At 40.8% G+C, this 25,783-nt stretch overlaps 1 protein-coding gene across 1 annotated transcript; it reads left to right on the top strand.

Moving 5' to 3' along the window:
* Positions 1 to 11,426: 11,426 nt before the first annotated feature.
* On the top strand, positions 11,427 to 23,733 carry LOC306948225 (acyl-CoA (8-3)-desaturase-like; the record flags this gene model as incomplete). Its single annotated transcript, XM_079537764.1, has 12 exons — positions 11,427 to 11,651; positions 14,963 to 15,073; positions 16,457 to 16,654; positions 17,666 to 17,767; positions 17,930 to 18,058; positions 19,367 to 19,427; positions 20,063 to 20,139; positions 20,895 to 20,992; positions 21,438 to 21,534; positions 22,638 to 22,717; positions 23,371 to 23,496; positions 23,682 to 23,733. 12 exons carry the CDS (start codon positions 11,427 to 11,429, stop codon positions 23,731 to 23,733), a joined length of 1,356 nt encoding a protein of 451 aa, XP_079393890.1.
* Between the last annotated feature and the right edge of the window lie 2,050 nt (positions 23,734 to 25,783).

Below are 25,783 nucleotides of genomic sequence, written 5' to 3'. Positions count from 1 at the left end.
AAGCTAGGCATTTAACTTAAGCTGTTGTCTAGGTTCCCTTGTCCATGATAAAAGATTTTCATCTCTAGATTTAAGTTAGGCTGTCCATCTTTCTTAAATGATTACAGAGAGAGAATAAATAAATCATTTATATTGTGCATATATTAAGCTAATTCAGTAAATTAATTTATTGTGTCTGAATTATTCCAGTGCTCAACTTAGCCTTTTTTGAGACATGGCACGTGTTCATCTGTTACGATTTTGTAGTCACGTTTTCCCACCATTTTACTTTCAGATCATTTTATTTCTTTACTTGTCATTCACAAACAGAGCAAAGAAGCTGCTCAAATTATCCTCACCCTTCTTTTACTCAGCCTGCTCATTCAATGTCACACATGTATGGCTTGAGCACCCTCTGGTGTTGGAAATTATTACCTTTTTATTCCAATACTTGTATGTGTGGTGTTGTGATACTGAATCTACTGTTTTATATATACTGATTATATTATACTGTTTTATAATATTGAAATTAGCCCAGGAAAATGTTATGTAGCTATGCTGTTTTCAGTGCTTGAATTATCTGAAAGTGTCACATGAGCTCAGCCCCACTCAAGTGAGCTCATTCATTTAGAGTGCCTAGAGTAGTTATGTACACTGAGGTTTTCCCTACTGACATGATCTGTCTGAAATCGCACAGGAATTCAGAGGCTGAGAAAGAATGTAATTGGTTTCCAAGGGGAGAATAGAATCCTAAATGAGGACTTCATTAATGATATCTTAAGAGGAACAGTGCTGCTGCCTGATACCACCTGAAAGGAGAAAGAGGGGAAGAACTGTGGGAGTGCAGTGATGTCTGTGAGCTACTGCTGTGATGTGCCTCTAAGAGGCAGACCTAGAACCCATCAGATAAGGAATTATCAGTGGTGAAAGACAAATGCCAGGGCTTTTGTATACTGTGAGGGAAACCTCTTCTAGATGATGTGCAAACTGTAGGTTCCCCAGTCTTCAGAGCTATTAGTTCAAAATGAAGAGGGTGGGATATTAGGTAAATCACAGGAATGGAATGTTGAGCTCGTGAGAGGGGAAAAAAAGAAAAAGAACCAAGCAAATTTTGGGGTGATTTTTTTCCAGCATTGTTCTCCAAATATTTAAAAGTATGTAGATATGTGCATTTAAGTTCTGTTGAATAGCAATGTAATTATCAGCTGTCTTTTGTAGGAGCCCAGTAGATGCAAAGAAATACTGCTTTTACTCTCACACTTAAAGGAAGTACCTTTCATGAGATCAGGTGAAAGAAGCACATGTTATATCTTTCTTGTAGAAGTGACTCCTCATGATGATAAATTACAGCCTTATGTAATGTGTTTTCATCTGCTATTTGATGTGACTTGTCGGTACCTGCTGGTATATCTCAGATGGGAAGGCAGGATGGATCTTTATCTTGTGGGTTTAATTGTAATAATCAGTTTTCTCCAACTACTAACATTGATAAAGCTTTCCATAAATGATATCTGTGAGTCAGTGCAGATATGGAGAGTCCATAAGCTCCATGCATAGGAAATATTTACTGGATTATTAGCACTGTGCTTTTTCTCTTGAAATTTACAGTTCTTGTCCTTTATAGAAAAAAAACAAAAAGAGAAACTGCAGTGGCTTGTATATAAAGAATGCCACTTCCTTTGTTTTCCTTTCCAGAAGGTTAAAAAAGGAGTAGTGGTTATAAAACACACATATAAAACCCATTTCTGAAACCCAAGGACTAAGAAATTAAGAACTGTGCAGTATCAATCACTCTCTCCCTTACAGACTGGCAGTGTGAAGGTGAAATCAGCAGAGAATTTTCCAGGTCTACCTTCAAATGGGCAGAACTTGATGATGAGAGAGCATTTCAGCTGTGCTGTGATAAATGGCTGCCAAGAAAGACCAAGACTTTCTATGAGATTTCAGCCCCTCTCTCTGATGCTTTGGATGGCATGTATGGATGACAGTGTATCCTTTGAAACAGTTGTAACCCATATCTCTGCTGCTTTGCATAGATTCTATCGAGTAGAAGGAAATAGGGATTCTCTTGCTGTGGAGATAATCAGTTTGGTCTGCACTTTTGACTCTAGGGGGGTGAGAATGGGATGCCAGAACCCTGATGAAGAGGATAAAAGGGTCCAAATTTTGAGTTGGTGTAGTAATCTGTATGGGGTTATCTATGGCCTGCTAAAACAGTCGCCCACTTGAAGTGTGTATCCAATTGCATTGGCCAGAGGGAGCCTAATCTCTTAATGTAGGAAGATAATTTAAGTTAGACAGTTAGGATTAGATATAGTGAGTCTAGGCCTAAGTATTTGTTCAGCTGGGGAAAATAGAGAGAAATCCTCTCCTAATACTAAAACAAGTATGAACATTTGTATATGTAGCAGAGAGGAGGAAGGAGAGGAGTTACCAGAGTGGGGCATCGTATAAATTATGTAAGAATCTGGGAATAACTTTAATCCTGTTCTCAATTTTTCTGATTACTGAGTTAGAAATACTCAGTTCCCTGATTTTCAGATGTTTGAGTCTGAAAAACAGCTACTATTGAAATGGAAAAGGACACCGCAAGGTAAAGTTATTTAGAAAGAGTTCAGTTCCTGAGTTTCTGACTTGTAGTTCTACTAAGTGGAACACTTCCTGTGGGGATGGGATAGGACGGGACAGGATAGCTCATTGGGAAGGGACCTTCAAAGATGATCGAGTCCAGCCACCTGATCACTTCAGGTTAAAGCATATTAATGAGAGCATTGCCCAAATGCTTTCTGAACGCTGGCAGGCATGGGGCATCAGCAGCTCTCTAGGAAACACTGGTTTAGTGTTTTGCCACCCTCGTGGTAAATACATTTTTTTCTGATGTCCAGCCTGATCCACCCCTGGTGCAGATTTGTCTCGTAAGTCCTGGAGTAAGTAAACATGCACTTAATTTTACAGAGAGGTTCAAGCAGAGGTTGTATGTGATCATTATGTCTACATTCTGCTGTAGTAGCAGAGTAATTGCTGTCATGCATCGTAAAGTTTGAGATGTGAAAGAGTGGGCTGGTAAGAAAAATCACATCCCCATTAGTGTTACAAAATCTGTTCTATTATGTAGTGTCTTTAAACGTGATTACAATTATCTCTTAATTTTGTGTTTGACTTCTTTTTCAGTTTATCTTCTATTTGTTCTACTAGCAGATCTGGAATTTATTCCATGCTAATATACCCTAGGAAGCACTGTGTTCAAAGGATATCTGTATCCTTTGTTGTGTTGCATGATTTGGAGAGAAACTTGAAAAAATTTTAGACTGGGTACACTGTGAGCTGTCCTTCCCCATTTGTAACATTTAGTGATAGCTCCCACCATGCCACAAAAGATGTATATTTTGTACATTTTATTCATGTTTGTTTCTTCCGCTGTTTTTGCAATGCAGTATGCACAGCTTGGCTCAAATAGGTTTTGAATTTCCATCACATCAGAATGCTTCTCCTTTGTGTTGATACTCTTATGTTTTTGTTCAGACATATAGAGGCACATGCTTAGTGCCTCTTCAGCACTGAATTACATACAGAGAACTTCTGGTCTGATTAAGATCAAAATATGACAAGAATGTTTAAAGTGGTGACCTGGTGCTTTGACAAATGATTAGAATGAAATAAATGACAATATTGCAGGGTTTTGCAAAGAATTTAGGAAGCTAAAAGAGAGAAGTTACTGTGAGAATGCTTACATATGGTTCCATTGTTTCTTCAAGGAGTTAAGACATCTTCCCAGAGCTTGTGGGTGCAGTTGTCACCAAAACAGGGCATAATCAACTCTTCTAGCCAAAAAGGGCGTAGTATGGTGTGTCAGAAAAAGAGATGGTATCACTCTTTCTATTCAGCAAATCTCTGCACTGCTGCTGTTGTGTCATACTCTAATGTATTTGGGGGGGGGGGGGGGGAGGAGGGAGAGGGAGAAGATAAGATCTGTTATTATGAAAGAACACATTGTATCATATGACAGTGCAAGACCACACTGATGTCAGTAGAATACTTGAGCAGAGCAGAACAGAGAATAGAATAGAACAGAATAGCTCAGTTGGAAGGGACCTAAAGAGATCATCCAGTGCAACTGGAGGCAGTGCAACTGCCTGAGAACTAGCCAGAAGTTGAAGTATATAATTAAGGCCATTATCCAAATACCTCATGATTACTGAGAGCACTGGGACGGGCTGTCCACAGAGATTGTGGAGCCTCGTTCTCTGGAGATACTTAGGACTCACCTGGACACTTTTCTGTGCAACCTGCTATAAGGAACATGCTTTAGCAGGGGATTGGACTGGGTAATATACAAGGGTCCCTTCCAGCCCTTACACTTCTGTGACTGACAGGCACAGGGAATCAATCACCTCTCTAAGAGAACTTTTCCAGAGCACTGGGCAGTCCAGGATCTATCAGAGATATTAAGAAAGTGAGGCAAAAATGCCTTAGAAGTCTCTGGCTTTTCTCCATTCTCACTTGTTAGGTGACATCAAGTATTACTTCACTGTTTCCTTAGACTTTTCCTTGCTGTTGATTTAGTTTAAAAAGCCTTCTTCATTGTTTGACCAATGTAAAATAAGCTGAGCTTTGGCTTTTTGTCTCCCTGCAGACTCAAACTGCAGCTATATACTTTCCCTGTGAAGACTGACTTTATTTTCAGAGATACCACCCATCCATTCCTGCTGTAAAACCTTGTGTCTATTTCAGCACAGATAATCCCATGCATGTAATAAATAGTTGTATCACAACTGCAGTTGTGACCATCTTGAATTCTGTGCAGGTGTTCAGGACCATGAACAATATTAAGAATTTCTGAAGACTTACTACAGGTTCTTGCAGAAGTGGCTTATTGTTCCAATACTGTCCTTCTACTGTGTGTCTCTGAGGAGCTGTTCTAATCAAACTGCGTGTCACTGATAATCTCTTCTCTAGAACATGATCTTTGATTCATAGCAGTAAAGGGAGAGTTGGTGGTCATGGAGCTGCAACATTTTGGAGGCCTAATACTTCCACAAAAGCTATGATGTTCTATTTTTAAATGAGTCCGTCGCTGTTGACATTCGTCATCTTGATCACTGACCAATAAAAATTAAGCCTAGGAAGTAGAAGGTAAACGTAGACTGTCTTGGAGATAAAGGACCAGATTTTTTAGTGAGTTATCAATGACAAGTTGTATTTGACATATATCAATTTGTGTGTCTGTGTGTAGCAGTCAACAGGAATTGCTAAGTGGTCTTTTCTTTGTAGAGACTCGTTCACAGAGTCACTCACGTACTGGCTACTTAAGGAATTTATCAGTTCTCCTAAGACTGAAGAAATCATAGAATCATAGAATCACCAAGGTTGGAAAAGACCTAAGAGATCATCCAGTCCAACGGTTCATCTATTCCCAATAGCTCCCACTAAACCATGTCCCTCAACACAACATCCAGCCTTTCCTTGAACACCCCCAGGCTCGGTGACTCCACCACCTCCCTGGGCAGTCCATTCCAGTGCCTGACCACCCTTTCTGAAAAGTAATACTTCCTAATGTCCAGCCTGTATCTCCCCTGCCGTAGCTTGAAGCCATTCCCTCTGGTCCTATCACTAATGACACGAGAGAAGAGGCCGACCCCCAGCTCACTACAACCTCCCTTCAGGAAGTTATAGAGAGCAATGAGGTCCCCCCTGAGCCTCCTCTTCTCAAGAAAGAAATCCTTTGAAGATTATGGTTTTGCAACTTGAGTCCTTGATACTTGAGTTGCTTAGATGGTGAGCAGATCTAGCTGAATAATTTGGTAACAGAAAGGATTCTGTGTTCATTTACATGCTGTACAACTACTGAGCTTTTTAGAAGTTCTTGGCCCAAGAAACTGTCTCCTTCCTACTTAGAGATATTCACAATACTTGTGTTCTTATGCACTACCTTTTCTGGAGCTTAGACATAGTGTCTTGTTTAGCAGAAAACACAAAGACACCTAAGACTTGCATGCCTCTTTCTTCACATCAGTGCTGAGTAGAGTGTAAGGATCACCTCTCTTGATTTGCTAGTGATACTTTGTCAAATGCAGCCAAAAATACCATTAGCTTTCTTAGTGGCATGAGCACATTGCTGTCTTATGTTCAGTTTGATGCCCACTTGGATTCCTAAGTCATTGTCTGCAAAGCTGCTTTCCAGCTAGGAAGACAGTAACGTATATCTGCTTGTGCTTGGAGTCAATATTGCCAGCTTTACGCATTAGCACGACTGTTGGTCCAGCCACCTAACCTCAATGCCATCTGTGGACAACATGCACTTGTTAATAGATGCCAGCCTTGGTTTCCATAACACTTCTGGGTATAGGCTGCCAGCATGAACCTGTACAGGTGTGTGCTTTCAGAGATCCAAATCTATTTCAGCTCATGTGAATGACAGTGTCTTATCCATAGCAACAGTTTGGCTGAACGGATTCATGTCATAAGTCCTCAATAAAGCATTAGCACCTTTTCACATCCCTACTGTAGCAGACTTTCATGCTTGTTGCTGTCAACTCCAGTGAGTAGCACTAAGCTCTGCTGCCTACTTCTCATTCCTGTAACATATGGCACCATGTGAACACAAGGAATCAAAAAAGAAAAAGACAAAGAGCTATAGGCAGAAAATAGTAGCTCAAGGGTACAACCTGCATTCTTAGGTATTGCAATTTTTAAAGTTGTTTTGTTTGTTTGTTTGTTTTAGTTCATATATGCTTTGATTTGGCTTGCAGAGCTTAATTAGTGCTTCTTTTTTTTTCTTTTTTTCCCCTTTTGTTTGTTTCAGTGAGCACACTGTGTGCTGTTTTCAGAGATCTCTGTTTACGGAGATTTTGGTGTCTATGTTGTGGCTGGCTGCTCTGATTATTATGTTATGTACAGAGCACTATGTAATTATGTGTTTAACAAGACAAGTAACTGATATGATTCAGTTTCTTGTGTTGTTAAAATTCATAGTGTTATCTGTTACTGAAATTATTACTGTTGCCCACACAATTGTAATGAAAGAGGAACCTGTCAAAAAGATTTTACCCAGATACAATAACAAAGGAGGAATCCTACGCAGTTCATTCAATCTATTTTCTAGCAGTTCGAAGTAGAAAACAGAGAAAGGAACATTGAATCTCAAATACTGATTATCAGGCAAATGAGTGCCTTTTTTTTTTTTTTTTTTTTTTTTGCTATTCAAACCAAATCAAGGTATTTATCAGAGTATAACGTTGCGAATATGAATATATCATCAGTTGCCCCTTCTGACAGAGTAAAGGAATGTATCCCCAAATGGGGTGTTAGTAGAGAGGGACACACTTAGTACAAAGCATGACAGTAATGGAAGCACTAGTACAGCACTAATCTCCTTGAATTACTTAACAGGACATTTTCCAAATGTGGAAAATGCTTATGCATCAATCAGTGGAAATATTAAACCAATTTTTCAGCATTTGTGCAGGCTATAGGAGGCTACAGATGTAACTTTGATGGCATTCATCTAGTTAATCTTTCTCCGGTGTTCATGAACTCCATGCCTGCAGACAGGTAACTAAATAGACTTCCTCTGGGAGTAAGCAAGTATCTTAATTACACAAAATATGCAACAGCTTAGTTTGAAAAATCTCTGTTCAGCTTCTAACCTGCATACAAGATTAATTCATCAGGTGCTCAGAGCCCATCCAGCCTGGCCTTAAATGTCTCCAGGGACGGAGCATCCACCACCTCTCTGGGCAACCTGTGCCAGTACCCTTATTGTAAAAAACTTCTTCCTTATATCCAATCTAAATCTCCCCTCTTTTAATTTGAAACAATTTCTCATTGTCCTATCAAGGATAGGAGAATCTACTGCCTATCATGAAGGTAGATCCTTTAATCATAATTTGATGCTTATCTTTTTAGCTGCTTGATCTTTTATTGTGAAAAACAGATTGCAAAATGTGACAGCGGGGAGCTGTAATACTGGAAATGCCCAAGCTTAGTCTATTGGAGGAGGAGAATCCACTAAAAAATGGAGTAGCTGGCAATTTCATGTAATAGCTCAGAATTGTTCAGATTCATTAACTCTTTGTTAGCAAGTGTATTGTTTTATTGTCTTGGTTGATGCAGTAGCAAATGTTATCAGCATTTTTATCAGAGTAATGTGTACACATTGACACAATGGCAAAATCATGAGTGTCATACAAGCCATATGGCAGTTCCTTCTCTTAATGGATTATGTGGCTCAATCAGGAGTATTTAAAGGTTCTGTTATCTAAGGGTTTAACATATGTTCATAAAAGGACTTAATAGCTTGGCTACAATTTTAGATGCTTGGGGGCAGTGTTTAAAATCTAAAGCTTCAGCTAAGCTATTGCCTGACTCCTGGTTCCAGCCAGGTTCTCAGTGCTGCTTAATGCCTCTCAGAGAAGACAGTCACAGCCAAAACAAATTCACAAGGGGAAAGTTCTGTTTAACAAATTTAATCTCCTTTTCACGGAATCACAGAATGGCCAGGGTTGGGAGGGACTTCAAGGACCATGAATCTCCAACCTCCCTGCCACATGAAGGGCCACCAACCTCCCCATTGAATACTAGACCAACAGGCTGCCCAGCGCCCCATCCAACCTGGCCTTGAACACCTCCAGGGACAGGGCATCCACAACCTCTCTGGGCAGCATGTTCCAACACCTCACCACTCTCTCTGTGAAGAATTTCCCCCTGATATCCAACCTAAATCTTTCCTCCTTCAACTTAAAGCCATTTCCCCTTGTCCCGTTTTACAATGAGGTTGCCCACCTACTTGACCAAGGGAAGCCAGTTCATGTCATCTTGGATTTCAGCCAAGTTTTGATACTGTTTCTCCCAGTATCCTTCTGGACAAAATATTCACCATGCAGCATAATGCCATGAGTGAAAAGGTGCTGATGAGTCAGGCTGATAGAGTTACAGCAACAGGGGTTACACCAAGCTGGTGGCAGGTATCTAGAGGGGTTCCACAGGGCTCCATTTTAGGGGCAGTTTTCTTCAATGCTTTTGTAAATGATCTGGATGTACTCAAACATATACTAAGAAAGTTTGCAGATGGTACAAAATTGGGAGGAACTATTGACTCCTTTGAGGTGGAGGGAACTTGCAGAGAGATCATGACAAATTAGAGGCTTACATAGTTACCAACCAGTTGAAGTTAAGCAACTGCCAGATTGCCTCTGGAAGTGAGCAACCCTGGCTGTAGGTACAGAATGACCTACAAGACAAGAGACTGGAGAGCAGCCCTGCGGAAGGGGATCAGGTGTTCTGGCTGGTGGCAAGTTGATGTGAGCTAGCAGTGTGCCCTGGCTGCCCAAAGGGCCATCCATACCCTAGGGTGCACCAGGCCCAGCACTGCTGCTGGGCAAGGGAAGGGCTTGTCCTGCTGTGCTCTGCTCTGTGCTGTGTGTCCTCACCTCCAGCACTGGATGCTGTTTGGGTGCCACAGTATCAGGAGGACATAAAAACTGTTAGAATGCATCCATGAAGATGGTGAAAGGTATGGAGGACAAGTTGCGTAAGGGGGGGTCTGAGGTTCCTGGGTGAGCTCAGCCCAGAGCAGAGGAACTGAGCAGAGGCCGCGTGGTGGCTGCAGATCCTCATAGGGAGCGAAGGGCAGTGCTGAGCTCTGCTCTCTGTGGCAGCAACCGGACCTGATGGAGCTGCATCAGGGGAGGGCTGGGTGGGGGTTAGGAAAATGTTCTTCACCAGAGGGTAGTGGGAATGGAAAAGGCTCCTCAAAACAACAGGCAGGGCCCCAAGCTGCCAGAGTTCGAGAAGTAAGGAGTTAGAACTGATTATCCTTGTGGGCCCCTTCCAACTCAGGATGTTCTATGATTCTGAAGTTTCCAGATACTGATTTATGAATGAATCACGGTTGGTCTTTTTTTCCTTTTCTTTTTCTTTTTCTTTTTTTCTTCTTTTTTTCTTTTTTCTTTCTTTCTTTCTTTCTTTTTTTTTTTTTAACCTCACAGTATCCAGTGTGGGAGGAATGCTGGAAGAAACATGTCCTGCTGTCGTCCTGCGGATGCGTACCAGTGAACCAGAGGTGTCTTATCTCAATGTTAGTCCACAAAAACTGGAACAAGAAAGTATGCTTTCTGATTGCCTGCTGCAAAAGGGGAGAAGCAAAGAGACACGATGGTAATGACTATTAAACTGTTTTATTGGCTGTCATTGGCAGCTGAACTGAGAAACTGACTTCAGTCTTTCCACATGTTCTTCTAAAGGAGAAAAGACATTAACACTATTTAAACAACTCAGCTGTGATAACTGTGAGATTTCTCAAGGTTATTTGGATCAACCTTTCTAACTTGAACTGTAGAATTATTACTATGTGAGAACTGACCATAGCAGACTCAAAAGCAATGGAAAAAATACAAGTAGATACGTGAGAAATATTACAGATGTGTGCACGTCAGTTCAAGTGAAATGTTACCAATGATGAAAAGATAACTGAGAAATTAATTTTTTAGGTTTAGTCACATAATTTGAAAACCATTCTTGATGTGTGTTCCTCCATCCTGATTGATGCCAATATGTGTTTAAGAGGTGTTGTCTTTATGTGGAATAGTGAAATCACTCATTCAGGTGTGGCGTTAGAATAGTTTCAAGACTTTATAGTCTGTTTTTAAATTAGAAGAAAGAATAGCATGACTGCTGTGACTGCTTAAGGAAGTTTGGAAAAGCTAAATCAAGTTTTGTTTTGTAATTAACATTAATTTCCCGAAGTTAATAGTTGGAATTTTTTCCTAATAGCTTACATGGTAATTTTACGAGACAGAAGGGGAGAAAAAGCCTACCATCAGAACCTAGCATAACAGTTTGTGTTTGCCACCCCAGGCTTACCCAGGGTAACAGAAGCACAAAGTGCAGAGCTCTGAGGAGCCCTATTAATGCAAGGGGCACCATGAAGCCTCCTTCTTCCTGCCCTGTTCTGCACAATTCCTATTTCTCACTAAAGGGTTCATGGGCTGTAATATCCTAACAGAGATGCAGAGGAATATTATTTTGGGAGGTAAGTTAATCAGAAGTATATTTTTCTTAGTGAAGTTTTCCCTGCACAAAGAACACTGGAAGTCTTGGGAACAAAACAAGCTCACAAATAAGAAATTGCGTGGTGTGACACTCAACACCTGTAGTTACTGGGTAGTTTTTGCCTGCCTGCATTGCAGTGTGGGTGCTGGGCTGAAAAGAGGAAGCTTTGAGGAGTGAGTGATTGATGGATTTGTTGAGTGGGGGTTGGGAAGAGGGAAGCCCAGAGGAGCTCTGCCTGCAGCTGTCACTTTGCCAACACCACTTGTATTTCCTGAAAGATGGAGTGAGAAAACAAGGTGGGCGTGGGCTGCGTTGGCATGTCCCAACCTTTATATTCTGGTACAGAGGCAGGATGGAGGGGCTGCTGGGTGAGGCTGAGCAGTGAGAGGAGCAGGAGGATGGCTCCACAGCATGGGGACAGGAAGCAGGATGGGAATGCAGTGGCCGAACTGGTGATGCGATGGTTCACCTGGGAGGAGGTTGCACAGCGCACGGGCCAGGGCCCAGCACTGCAGGAGCGCTGGGTGGTGATCGACAGGAAGGTGTACGACATCAGCCACTTCTACCGGTGGCACCCGGGTGGTGCCCTTCTTATCAGCAGCCACGCCGGGCAGGATGTCACGGTGAGAGGTAGCAGGATGGGGAAGAGATGCTCACCAACAGCTTGTGCTGTGTGTTGGGTGTCTGGCCAGCATCATGCAGTAAGAGCACAGGGAGTGATTGTGCTGGGAATACATGGGGGTTGGGGGGCTGCAATGGGCTCAGTGGTACTGTTGGTATGTGTAAGCTTTCCTGCTTGTGCTATGGAAACTGGTAAATCATAGAATGGATTGAAGTGACCTTAAAGATAGCTCCAGCTCCAACTCCCTTCTATGGGTAGGGACATCTTCCACCATATCAAGTTGCCCATGGCCCCCAACCAACCTGGCCTTGAACACCTTTGGAAAGAAGGTGCTTAAGAAAAGGCTTAGGCTTGGGGCAATCAGGTTGTAACTGTTTTATCTCATCGGTGTCCTCAAGACTATTCTTGTCTCTTGATCTTGTTTTACAGCTGCTATAACTGCAGCAGTTAACGGCTGGGGTAAAGTGAGGAAGCTGCCTCAGGTACCGTAACAGCCACAAGGCAACTATAGTGATTGCTCTTTTTACTTCTAGGCTGGGTATCCCCTCCTCCGTGTCATCCCATGTAATTGTAGGAAAAGGCAAGGCAGCATGCATTCACAAGCAGCACTCCAGAAAAGTTTCTACAGTTATAGCCCGTGGGCTTTCTGATCCTTTGGATGAATAAAATTGGAAGCATCTGCTAAATACCAACTGTTGGCATGTTAGTCTGTTGACAAAGAAAAACATCTACTCAGCACCATTCTTGTCTATCTTAATGCCGTGGGAATCTGTGGGAATGCCCATCAAAACATTAAGCACGTTCCCTAGAGTTCTTGCCCTTTGGCATATGCAGGAAATATTGAAAAAAAGTGATAAATCAACATGTGCACAAAAATCTGGCAAATGAGATTGCTTCCTTGCTCTGTGTTTTGAAAGAGCAACACAAGCAAGATTATCAGTTCCTGGATCTCCCGTATGAATGGGATGTTTGAGGGTCATGAAAATTAGCAGTGTTTTGTGTTCTATATTTTCCGTCATTCCTTTGCTTTAGTTAGTACTGTCAGATTTCTTTCATCTCAGGCTGCTGAAACAGCCCAAGTGGTGGATGAGCCCAAAAAATACAGAGGCTTTGTTTCTAGGATCTGAGTTGCATTTTATTAATGGATATCATGTCCAAATGGTAAGCCCTGACAGACTTCAGCCAGTTTTGTGTGACCCCAACTCAACTGTTTTCACACTCATGCATATGAAATAAGCTGTGCACCATAATAGGAAAATGCCTGGTTGGATTATTTGGTACAAGTATGCCTATGCTGCAGAGTCATGTAATAAAGTACAGAGAAAGCTGTGCTGGCCCTAGTCAACCTGTACCAAAAGGAAGGCAAGTTAATAGTGTGGACTCTGCTCTCTGAGCAGCATGATTATATCTGAACCTGAGCTTTATTGTTTATAGAAAACTTCATTTTTACACTGAAAATCAACTTGAACACTGCAGATAGAGTAAGAAATTCCTCTTCAGCACTCAGTGCAGTGCTATGAGACAGTATGAATAGCTTTTTAGTTAATATAAGAGACAGAGAGAAAAAGTAGTGGAAGAAGCATTTATTAACAAAATTCAGAAGACTTTAGTGTGGTCTACGCATCTTGGAATAGGTCAAATTGTTCAATCTTTTGGATGTGCATGATAAAAAATTTTAAAAAACCAACATACCCTTAGTTTGACTGGGAGATGGTACCAAGAGCAGATAGGCTTGGAGGATAATAACTGTGGAGGGCTTTGAGTAAGAAGAGGAATCTGAAGTATAGGAAATGAGTATGATTAAAGTCAAAATGTTAGCAAAGCTCATGCTGCATAGATCTGTGAATTAGACTCCTTTTATTGCTGATTTCTTTCTCACAAAAGATAGAAGAGGGGAATCAAGTGACACAGAAAACAGGAGTAATTGTTTTGAGACTGGATTTTTTTCTTCTGGATTACAATTTAGTTAAATTTGTTTGCATTTTGGCAACTGTAAAAATGCCTACTAGTGCAACAACATGAAATAGTGTCCCTTCCTGTCGTTGGTTTTCAAAGAAGCTGCTTACTTGTTTATTTGTTGTTAGAGCTACAGTTTACTGCTGAATTTCATTGTGGAAACTGCTGGCATAGATTCACCTCTGGTAGCGATTGTGCACTCAGTACTTAGTGTGTTGCACACAGGCCTCCAAATCAGTTGAACAGGTGACAAGACCTGTTCTGGAATTTGGAATATGGACAGATTGGAATATGGGACAGATTCTGTAGCAAATTGGGGCTGGAATGCAGTAAATCACTAATTCTGGTGTGGCTAGACTGGCAAAAATTGATTCAGATGAAAGATGGCTTAAATGAAAGCATGCCAGCAGAGCACTAAGCTGAAGCCCTTTGTTTAGATGTATGAAAGCAATTTTCCACAGATGGAGGAGTTTAACTCCTCCAGACCACATTTCCAGCTTAGTCTCAGCTGTAGCACATCCAAGTGTGCACTCCTATTCCCTTCAGGGCTCCAGCTGCTACTCCCCGTGTGCTCTATTAATGGAGCTGTCTCTTGCTTTTCTGCCCTTTTCTCCCCAGCCCTGCCTGGAAGCCATCAGACTGCTGTTTCTTCACACTTATATCTTTGTGAGAGATCAGTTAACACCTAACCAGGCCTGTTCATGTGAATTGCATCCTTACATTCATTCCTGTATGAATATCTCAAAGTATGAGAAAAAATTGCCTGTATCACTTAGTCTTTTATGAAATCCATGCCGTGTTAGTTAATTTGGGAGTGGAGTTTTGTATTTGGAGCTGCTTGGAATGTTGTTCTGATCTGTCTCCTAAAGCAATTTCACATTGCTATCACCTGTCTACCTCCTCCTTCAGAACCTGTATTACTTTAATTTAGTTTTCCATGGCTACTTAGCATTTACATGCCAGAACTCTTGGTGTTCTTTATGTCTACTTGGGGAAAAGTAGAAATACAGCCACTGAGAAGGATGTATTTCTGAAAGATCAAAATCTCTCATGCCTGTGAATAAGAAGCACCACAACTCACATATTCATAACAACTGAGTCATTGCAGTTGTGGAAATCAGACATCTTCAGTTTACCAGCTGAAATAAGGTCTCTCTTTAAAAGCATGTAAGGCAAAGGTGACTGGGGAGTGGGGCATGGAAGGTCAAAAAAGGAGGAGGTAGAAAGGTAAACCAGCAGTTTTTGTCACTGTGGTTCTTCCAAGTGAATGTTTCAGCCTGCATGGCAGATTAAGGGTAGTAACACCGTGTTTTGGGTTTTTTTTTTATCTCTTCTTCAACTCTCCTGCATTTGTAGGATGCTTTTGTAGCATTCCATGTTGACAAGTTCCTGGTGAACAAATACTTGAAGCCGCTGCAGATAGGAGAGCTGGCACCAGATCAACCCAGTATTGAGCCTACTAAAAATGTAAGTCCATTCTCATAAATCAAAGACAAATATTCTGAGATTAGAACTTATTTTTCTATATCAGTTTAGCTTCTAAAACAATGGGATCCATGTTCTTAACAATTTTTAAAAATTATTTAGAAATAATACATGAGTATTGGTCTAAATCCATGTTAGGTGTCTGACAATGTCATTTCTAAGTTGTTTTTTTTTTTCCTTATCACAGCAGCTATATAAATTATAGCCTTGGCTCTCATGAATATTAGTTATCACCTCTTCTTCTTTCTGTTGATTTGAGAAAGAGCTAACCAACAACTCAGTAATTCTCTTCAGTTGATGGTGAGATTTTAGACTGTATTTCCTTCTGCTGTAGGTATCCGTAGGGAGAGAATGCCGATAGTGTATTAACCTTTACAATACAGACTGTGAAACTTAATTCACTGCCTTCTGAGACAGCCTTCAGTAGTGGTCTCAAGTTCAAAATGCATAATCATCCACAGAAGCACTAATGATGGCAGTATGAAAATAACTAATCTTGCATGTCAAAGAAAGGAGAGAGGTGCAGACAATATAACAGAAGTAGCCTTGGAATACAATTGTCCTTGGGGTTGTATGGACATTAATTGCTTTCTAATGTCCAAGTCTATTTCCTATTCCTTTGGGCCATGACTGTGGCCATGCTTTGCCTGTTTCTTAGAGCTGGCCTGTACTAGAGCATTCATGTGCCTTACTGCTTGCAAACTGTTTCCCAGAAATGATTATGAAACTAGGTTGGCAGGGTTCTTTAGGTTGGACTTCATTAAGGCAGAAGTCAGGTTTGGAAGGTACCTGCTGAGCTGCCAAAGAAGAAGATAGATTGGTTGATCACCTATGCTGTAGTGCTTTGTTCCATAATCCACCCTCCATGGTCATAACTACAAACCCAGTGGGCAGTAAGTGCCATTTTTTACACAGATATCTGCCTTCCCCTTCTAATTTTGGGATCAGTAAAGTGAAAGCATACCTTGAACTGTTGGAAGTGGTAGTGGAAGAAGAGGACTAATTTCATCCAAATGGCTGCCACAAGCACGGTATGCTCTGTTCATATATGTTTAGTATGCATTCTGCTGAGTACTTGACACACATGCACACATTTTCCCTTCCAGTTTGATACTCTGAGGAGAGGTGCTTTATGTCAACCTCATCCACATGCCTTCTCTATTTCCTGACAATGTCTGAGTAGTGCTGGGCTCTGGTGATCGTGAATCAGTAACATCCAGAAGATAGTACAATCTTAGACATCTCTTGAATAAACCCTGTTACCTGCCAGAGAGATGACAGACGAAGCACCAGAGGTGTAGCCTTTTGAGGTTGCAGTGCTATGCTCTGAGACCAAGAAATTTGTAACACTCGTGCTTCCCACAGAAAATGCTGGTAAAAGACTTCCGTGAATTGCGTGCCTCTGTGGAGAAAATGGGACTTCTGGAGCCGAATAAACTCTTCTTCTTCCTGCACCTTACTCACATTCTCCTGTTGGATACTGCTGCCTGGCTCATTCTCTTTTACTTTGGGACATCCTTCGTGCCCTTTATTGTCTCCATGCTGGTGCTGACCATTTCCCAGGTAAGCAACAGAGTCCACAGCATGTATACATGCACTTCTGTCAACTTTCATACATATACCATTGCAGTATTTAGTTATCTGTTACCTTACTTGGCATAGCTCTTCTTGGTTTTAGAAGACATCCTCTATATGGCCTTTGTTAACAGAAGGTGGAAAGAAGAAATTCTGCATGTGGGGAGCTTCCAGTTTTTTGGTGAAGATGTATTCACAGAATTATAGAACAGTTTGGATTGGAAGAAACTTTAAAAATCATCCACTTCGAGACCCTCTGCCATGAGCAGAAACACCTTCTATTAGATCAGGTTGCTCGAAGCATCATTCCACAGATTCTTTGGGCAACCTGTTTCAGTGCCTCATCATTCTCATAGAAAAGAATTTCTACCTAATGTCTAACCTAAATTTGCCCTTTTAGTTCAAGACTGTTACCCTTGTCCCACTGGTACACACTCTGATAAAGTATCGCCTCATCTTCCTTGTAGTCTCCCTTTAAGTACTAGAACTCCGCTACAGTCTCCCTGAAGCCCTTATTTTCCAGGCTAAAAAAAAAAAACGTCTCCTTCATAGGAGAAGTACTTCATCCCTTTGATCATCCTCATAGCTCTCCTCTAGACCCACTCCAACAGGTCCAAGCCCTTCTTTTGCTGAGGGTGGAGTGTCAGAAAGGTGGAGGAGACAGGAACAATCATCTTGCCTTACTGAGAAACACCACCTGCCACTTGTCTCCACCTGGATGTTGAGCTGTTGAGCAGTTACAATTCTTTGAGTGTTACCATCCAGCCAATTACTTATCCACTACATGGGCTGTCAAATCCATGTTTCTCCAGTTTAAAGACAAGAATCTTGTGTGAAAATTAAGAGTATCAGGATTTCATAGTTCCTTTCTGACTATGGCTTTGAAGAATTGTCCAACTAATAGATCTTGATATCTCAAAGTAAATAATAGCTATTTCACTGTTCTGATCTTTATTCTTCTTTTGTGTCACTCCCAGACCTTCCTTTTCTCTCTTTCAGGTCCAGGCTTCATGGTTACAACATGATTTAGGACATCTTTCAGTCTTCAGGAAGACAAAGTGGAACCACCTGCTACACAAGTTCGTGATGTGCCACTTGATTGTAAGTAACTGACCACAGAAAAACGTTCTAGATTTGATGATCTTCCTGCAAAAGTGTGTGCGCTCTAAAGACAGCGTTAAGCACTGCGTGAAGAAGGGGAATTAATGAGAGTTTGGCAGTGAGAACACTGTAGCTATCATACTCTGTTCTTCACATAAACAGGGGGCATCAGCCAAATGGTGGACTCTATTGCATTCTCGACACCATTCCAAACCCAACTGCTTCCGGAAAGATCCTGACATCGACATGCACCCTTTCTTGTTTACTTTGGGAAAGAAATTCTCTGTGGAGGTCAGTATGTCTGTGTGTGCATGCACGTGTAGCTGTGTATTAGGAGCTGGGAAGGACCACCAAAAGCACACTATATCAAAAATATCTAAAGCTAAGGTGTGGTCATAGTTTCTGAGAAAATGTTGTTTTCTGTCTCCTTCAGCCTTTCTGAGCAGGTCACATTTTTTATTATGTTCATTAAAAATTGCTTAAACTGTTAATAAGTCATTTTAAACAACTAGACAAATGCATTTCCCAGCAGGAAAAGGACTGCTAATGGTTATAGCAACTTAATGGCCTAGTGGGTTGTATAATAATTCAGCAATTAATGATTATTAGTGATCTGTAAAGATTAACATCAAGCATGTCTACATGGGATTATTAGTCAGGCTCAGAGATACAGGCTGCTTTGGCATGCTTGCCTGATATGACAGGCAGCTGGCACATCAGGGCTAAAGAACCAGTAGCTCTTCTTTAGCTCTCTAGGACTGGTTAGGGCAGATGTCATTTGTCCACATAAGATGTTTTCAGCTGATGGGCCATCACTAGAAGCAGTAACCTGAGACGATGCTGCAGCCTTCACTGCACAACTTAGTTGCTTTTTGAGGCCTTGCTGAAATAGCTAAGAGCAGTGAATGAGTTTTCTTTTAAAAATGCCTTTGCCAACACAAAGCTGTTACTTAAGTATTACTTAAGTATTTTTGACTAATAGTACAACGTAGATTTGAAGCACCTAAGGTTGCACTAAATCAATTATGAACTTAGCAGGAATGCATAAGCAAAGAAATTGAACCGTTGAAATTCACCCTTATTCACTTAGTTTTTATCATAACTCTTACACTTATGAATCACATCATCTTTTAGCAGATAAAACATTCTGGTATAATTTTACTACATTATTCCTCTTCAACACAGATTATGGTGGTATCTGTGACAGCAGTTTTATTTCCTACTGTGTATCAATGCAAGTTCTTTGTCCTTCCTATGGGATGTTACTTTTGTTTTAGTTTGACATAAATGTATTTAGAACTACTTTTCAGCAATTGCATTTCACTTCTCTCCTACTGAAGAAGAAGCTTGCTTAATTGCTTATCTCTGAAGGACTTTACAGAGTTATAAAGTATTAAAGAAGTTATCTGGAATGGGATTTGTAGAAAAGGCATGTTTGGTTTGTAAATAATAGGGCAGGTGCACAAGAGGGAGACAGTAGTAATGAGGGCTGTGGGAAGTGTGCCAGAATAACACCTGTTGAAAAGAGACTGGGAAATGGCAAGTTAACCATACAGGTTGCTTAGTTTCCACTCAGTATTTTATTGTTTATTTTCACAGCTTGGGATCAAAAAGAAAAAATACATGCCCTACAATCATCAGCACAAATATTTCTTCTTCAGTGAGTATTTTCATTTTCCTGTGATACCATGAGGAAAACCAATGGGGCTTGTAGATACTGCTTCCGATCTGCAGGGCTTGAGCAGAGCTAAGGTTGGCTGCATCGAAGAACACAATCAGTCTGAGTCTAATTTTTGGAGAGCTTGAAGACCTAACTGGATATAATCCTGAGTAATCTGCTCTGACATCATAGCTGATGCTCTGAACTCCTGGTGTGCCAACCTGAATGATTCTATGTGAGATCAGGTTTCTGTACAATTCTTGACCAAATTAATATATTTATAACCAACTGGCTTACGTTTGTTCCACTTACTCTATTTGTTGTGGGGTACGTTTATCTTAGGTCATGTTAAAATTGTAGAGAGAAAAGGAGAAATACCCTTAACTGAATATTTAGAGAAGTTACCTGGAAGAGTGAGATGAGGGTTCTAAGGATTGTTTACGTCAGCTATATAATATATGGCTATTAAAGTGCACAGTCAGAACAAAGGGAAAAAAATCAGAGTTCTCACTTCTCCACTATCACTGCCCTGATCTCCAGGTCCTCATTTCTGTACCCTTCTTGCATCTTAGCGAAGCTTCATTCTTGTTGCAAAGCAGCACAGTTTACCAGTGATGATGAATTCTCCATTACAGCTCTTCCTCCACTCCTGTTTCCCACCTACTTCCACTGTCACACATTTTATATTGCATACACGAAGAGGTACTGGGTGGTAAGTACTGCTGCTTGTGCAACCAAGAGGTTGGCTATGGGCTTCCAGTCCTTCTCCTTAGAGCTCAGGCATGACACAGTATGCTTTTCTATTGGCATAATTCTGCAGTCAATTTGGTGCAGCATTTTCAGTGGCTCTGAATACTTTCTGCTAATCACATTGTTTCCTACTTTGATGATAAAGGCAAGAGTAACAGGCTACTTGGCTTGCACTGCTTTGCTTCTCTTGCAAAATCATTGTGTGTGTCCATACTGGTCAGAAACAGAGGAATGTTGATTTATAGGAACCGTTATGCTTGATTTGTCAGCAATATGAATGCATTTGGCATTGTTTCCCATGCCAGGCAGCCAGTGCTTATGCTTCATTCTTCTTTCTCTTGCGTGTGTTATGAGTACAGAAAAACAGAGCAGAACGAAGTAGTTTGTCTAGCATGCTGCTCACTGAAGGGGTCACAGTCAATGATTTGGTACAAGTTTTAAAGCAGTGTTTTTGAATGCTTAGCTATTTGCTAATACATTAATCCACTTACTAGGACTGACTGTTCAAATTCAATTATAGCAAGCTGTGTAAAGAAACTGCTAGCTTCTCTTAATTTGGATTTCCTTCGATCAATCAGTCTAGGGGAAAAAAGGAAAAAAGCTGCACAACAAAAACCTGCAGAAATTAAATACAGAAATTTATCCTGTACATATGATGTTCAGAAAAGAAATGCAGTATCTAATGATTTTCTCTTTTGTTGTCTTTGGTTTTGGAAGGACTTGGCATGTATGCTGACCTTCTATATCAGATTCTTTTTTACTTATGGATCATTATTAGAAATGAAGAGTCTCCTGGCATATTACTTTATATTCAGGTAATATCTCTTTAGAAGTTTCTTTAGTCTTCATTTGTGTGTTCTTTAAATCTGTCTGCCTATCTTTCTCTGCTTTTTCCTTGTTCTTCCTCTTATTCCTTCTTATAATTTGAAGTTAAACTAAAACTGCTTAATCGTTAACTCCAGTTTTGTGCTGCCTCAATAGCTGTGAAAGCAAAGACTTTAGTGAATGATAACCAAGTTGAGAAATACCTTACATACTGTTAAGTGCTTTGGAAATAGGCTCTGCTTCTAGTTTCATGTGGAAGCTTCATAATTCCGTATGAAATCCATAATAACTTAAGTTTTGTCCAGGTGCTGGATAGGAAAGTCTGATGTTCTAACACCTATCCCCAAGTCTGGCTTATGCTGTCGACAACTTTGGTGGCTCATCATTGACTTCCTTATCTGTTATTGAATTCTGACCTCTTGTCTGATTGCACAGGATGCTGGAGAGCAGTTGGTTTGTCTGGGTTTCACAGATGAACCATATTCCAATGGATATTTACTACGACAAGAATTTGGACTGGGTGTCTACCCAGGTAAAACATGTACTCAATAATTGTGGCTGTACTGGTGCAAATTCCAACGACAAGAAAAGAAACTGCTGTATTGCATTAAGGGTGAAATCCACTGGTAACTGGGAGGTGAAGATTAATAGGATTATTACAAGAAAGATATTGAGTTACAGGAACGTGCTCAGAAGAGCAAAGAAGCTGATGAAGGGACCGGGAAACCACATATGAAGAGCAGCAGAGGGAACTGGGGTTGTTTAGTCAGGAGAAAGAGGCTAGGGGAGAACTTATCAGTATTTGCAACTACTTGAGAGGAGGATGTAGTGAGGTGGGTATCAGTCTCTTTTCTCAAGTAACAAGTGATAGGATGTGAAGAAACAGCCTCTACTTGCATTGGGGGACACTTAGATTGTATAGAAGGAAAATGTTCTTCATGGAAAGGATGCTTTAATCATTACAGCAGGCTACCTGGGGAATTGGTAAAGTTTCCATCCCTGAAGGTACTTAGGGGGCATGTGGACATGGTTTAGCAGTGGATTTGGTATTTAGGTAGATGGTTGGTCTTGATCAACTTAGGGTCTTTTTTGTCAGAAATGTTTCTATAAAAATGGGATACAGTTCCAGTAATGGTAAAGGAGAACAGCAATGGCATATTCATGAGCCATTTAAAATCAAATATATATTTACTGTAATATTCTGTCTTGAACACTTTCCCCTTCTGCAGAGATGAAAGTTTGTGTCCTGCTCAGACTGAGCTCCTTTGCACCAGTGAAATGGCAGTGTGGTGTCCCCTCTTTGCACAGTAACTCATTGGAGTCCAGTAGTAAAACTATCACAGATGCCCCTCCTTTTTCTGCGGACATTGGTTTGAGGATAAACATTTGACTGACTGTTCACACACGTTCACAGGAGCACAGCACCATCTCCTTGTTTTACCATGGTCCATGTTATCCAGTCTACATAACACTGCTGGTCCACAAAGCTGAAGGAGGAATATGATTCCTGCCCTGTAGCTCAGGGTAGCTCAGCTTAAGCTAAAATAAAATAATAGAATAAAAGAAGCATGCTCTTAAGACAAATGAAAGTCACCAATCTGTATTGATTTTAGCTGTTCTTCTTCCCTTTCCCAGCTCCAGGCAACATGTAATGTTGAGCAGTCTCTGTTCAATGACTGGTTTACTGGGCATCTGAACTTTCAGATTGAACATCAGTGAGTACATACCTTGAGAAATTTTTCTTTCTTTTTCCCCCCTCCCCCATTCTTTGCATGAGTCCTACAATTAATTGTAGCACCAGTGAATTTGTCTTAGAGACTGAAAATTATAAAGACCATCATTGTGTTAGTTCTAAACCTTCACTGCAGGAAGTTGGAAATCTGAAATGGATGTGATTTGTTAAATAATTCAGTAGCAACAATGTTGGTCCAAAGCAGAAGCTTAAATGTATGTTCCGAGGCACCCTGTTTGTAATCTGATGCAGTAGTTTAGCTCTACCTATATCAACTACTACTAACACTATTATTCACAAAACTGAGATATGAAACTGAAGGATAGCCATTTCCATTCCTGTGCTGACTAGCTGTGAAGATAATTACTTCTGGAGAAAAATGGACAGAAGTCGGTTCTTCTAATTTTCAGTATCACTTAATTAGGAGAAACCTTGCTTCAGAGGTGCAAAAATAAGGAAGAGGGGGAAGCAGGAAAATATTGAGTTCGTTGTGCTAAAAACAGGGATATACAGGAGCAGCAACAAGTCTTGTTTTGTGTGGGCTATGAGATTCTTAGGAAGTGATAATGAACAGAAACTTGTAAAAGATAAAATTTCTGATGGGGCACTGGAAGAGAACTTGTCTCCTATTCACAGCTTATTCCCTACAATGCCAAGACACAACTACTGGAAGGTGGCTCCACTGGTGAAATCCTTGTGTGCCAAGCATGGCATTGAGTACCAATGCAAGCCGTTGCTCACCGCCTTTGCAGATATTGTGCAGTAAGTAGCAGTTAACATTTAACACACTGCAGACAAAAATACAGAAGGATGTAGGAGAGGTGGGAGTTCTAAGAAAAAGGATGACTTGTTCATTTTTACAAGAAGTGGAAATCCTTGTTTCCCTTATCTCCAGAAACACCCCTCCTAAGCAACTTGACATAATGTTCTCATTCTCTTTCTCTCAGCTCTTTGAAGAATTCAGGAGAGCTCTGGCTTGATGCCTACCTCCACAAATAGGAAGACAAGGCTTGATGGTACCATTCACAATCTGCCACATCTTTGCATCCCCAGCAAGGCTAAGAGCAGGAGCAATGCAGGACTCTAAGGAAGAATAAAATGGCTAAGAATGGATGGATCAGATTCCAGTTGATATAAGTTATCTGAATTTTTCTTTTGGCCTTTCCAGGTATTTTGATTCAGATACATTACAAGTGAATAAGGCCAGCAGGAGCTGGATTGCTATGTCAGGGAGGAATGTTTTGTAACTGTGTCTGAGTAAATGTGGCCAAGAAGTAATTTTGAGCATGTGCTCAAGTCAGATTATGGACTGGTGCAACTGGACACACTTAAGTGCATGCCAGAGTCTCCTCTGATCAGTTGGTTGTTGTTTGTTTGTTGTTTTTTTCTTTAGATACTCCCCTTATGTATGGTTTAATGCTTAATATAATGCTTTCCTATTTGAAATCATTGAAAATTGCACAGGATTTTGACTTAGCTCAGTGCGTCCAGTAATGCACTTAAATAATAATAAACTACAAATTATGCCTGGAGTGTAATAGTTGTTATGTACAATTGAGTAACGTCTTAAATGTTTCTCCCATCATTGCTCTCTAGAGTATCCTATTTGTTACAGCACCAGGCATCCTCAGATGCCAGGAGAAAAATACCTCTCAATCTCACTGCTTTTTTCAGAGTTTCCTTATTCATTGATTGGCTTGTGTACTTTGTGTAGTGATGAGCCATGTATAAGCTTCCTATGCTGTGTTATTTAGTATTTGTAATATGCATCTCTGAACAAATATCATCCTCAGTTCTGCTCCTGAGAAGTCAGCTGAGAGATTATTGTAGTGAATGAGCAGTGGAAATGTGCACTGTACATCATAAAAGTGTATAAATCAATTGTACCTTTAGAATAGAGTCATCAACTTCCACTTAGTTTTTCCTGTTACAGTGAAGATAAGAAATTCTGCACTACGAACAAAGGACTGGGAAGAAAAGATGAGATACAGAGATCATCATCTACTCACCAATCCCACTGCAGCTCTGAAGGTGCGTGGAGGTTCTTAGGGCACTCTGAGGGCCCTGGGGCCTGTGGAGGACTTGTAGGTGTACTGAAAAGCAAAATGATCACTCTGGCTTAGATCAACAGGTAAAACAAGGACTTTGGGGGAGCCAATAAAACAGGAACATTCTTGGATCCTAACTCCAGACTTAGCTGAGCCTTGGCTGATACACATGGTGATAACATAGGGAAAAGTCTTTGAGATGAAAATTTTTTGCAGCCCGGCAACAATGGAACCCCTAGGGTTTGTCATTTTTCCACTCCTAAGTCTTGGCCTGAGCTGAACCTTGGCCTTGGCATTAATTTTTGTTAATGAGCTGGAAGATAGGATAGAGTGCACCCTCAGTACATTTACATTTATAGTACATGATATAAAATGGAGGAATGGCTGACTCACCAGAGAGCTGTGCTGCTATCCAGAAGGGCCCTGACAGGCTTTGGTTAGGCTTTGTAGTTCAAGTTCAGAGTTAGGATTAGAGTTCAGGTTAAAATTTAGGGTTATGGTTTAGTGTTTGCTTTTCTTTAGGTTTAGGGTAAGTTTTAGGATCAGTTTAGGCTTAAGGTAAATGTCAGTATTAAGCTTTACATTTAATGGCACCTGGGGAGCACTAGAGATTCCTTAATGTCAGTGAAAGACACTCAGAAGGTTCTGTTTGCTTACCTATATGCATTTAGAGATTTCTGGCATGCCCAGAATATTACTGGAAATCTTGGTGTGCATCAGAGAGCTCTAACAAGCATGTCTAGAACACAGAAAGTCCTTCTAAGTCGATAGGTGCATATCACAAGACTCTCATTGACTGTAGAGGAGAATCAAAATGGTTGCAGTTGCCCCGGTGCACTTCACAGCTGTCTCAGATTCAGGTAAAACACACCAAAGGTACTTGGCCACTGAGCTCACCAGAAGGCATTTGAAAATTACTAGAAATAGGTCAGTTTCTTGGCCGCAAATAGGGTTACATTTGGGTTTTAGACGTCAAGGATTAGGGCTTCATTTAGTAACAC

Source organism: Tetrao urogallus (assembly GCF_951394365.1).
Source record: "Tetrao urogallus genome assembly, chromosome: 6".
NCBI classification, from domain to species: domain Eukaryota; kingdom Metazoa; phylum Chordata; class Aves; order Galliformes; family Phasianidae; genus Tetrao; species Tetrao urogallus.
This window is presented reverse-complemented; position numbering and strand designations above follow the sequence as displayed.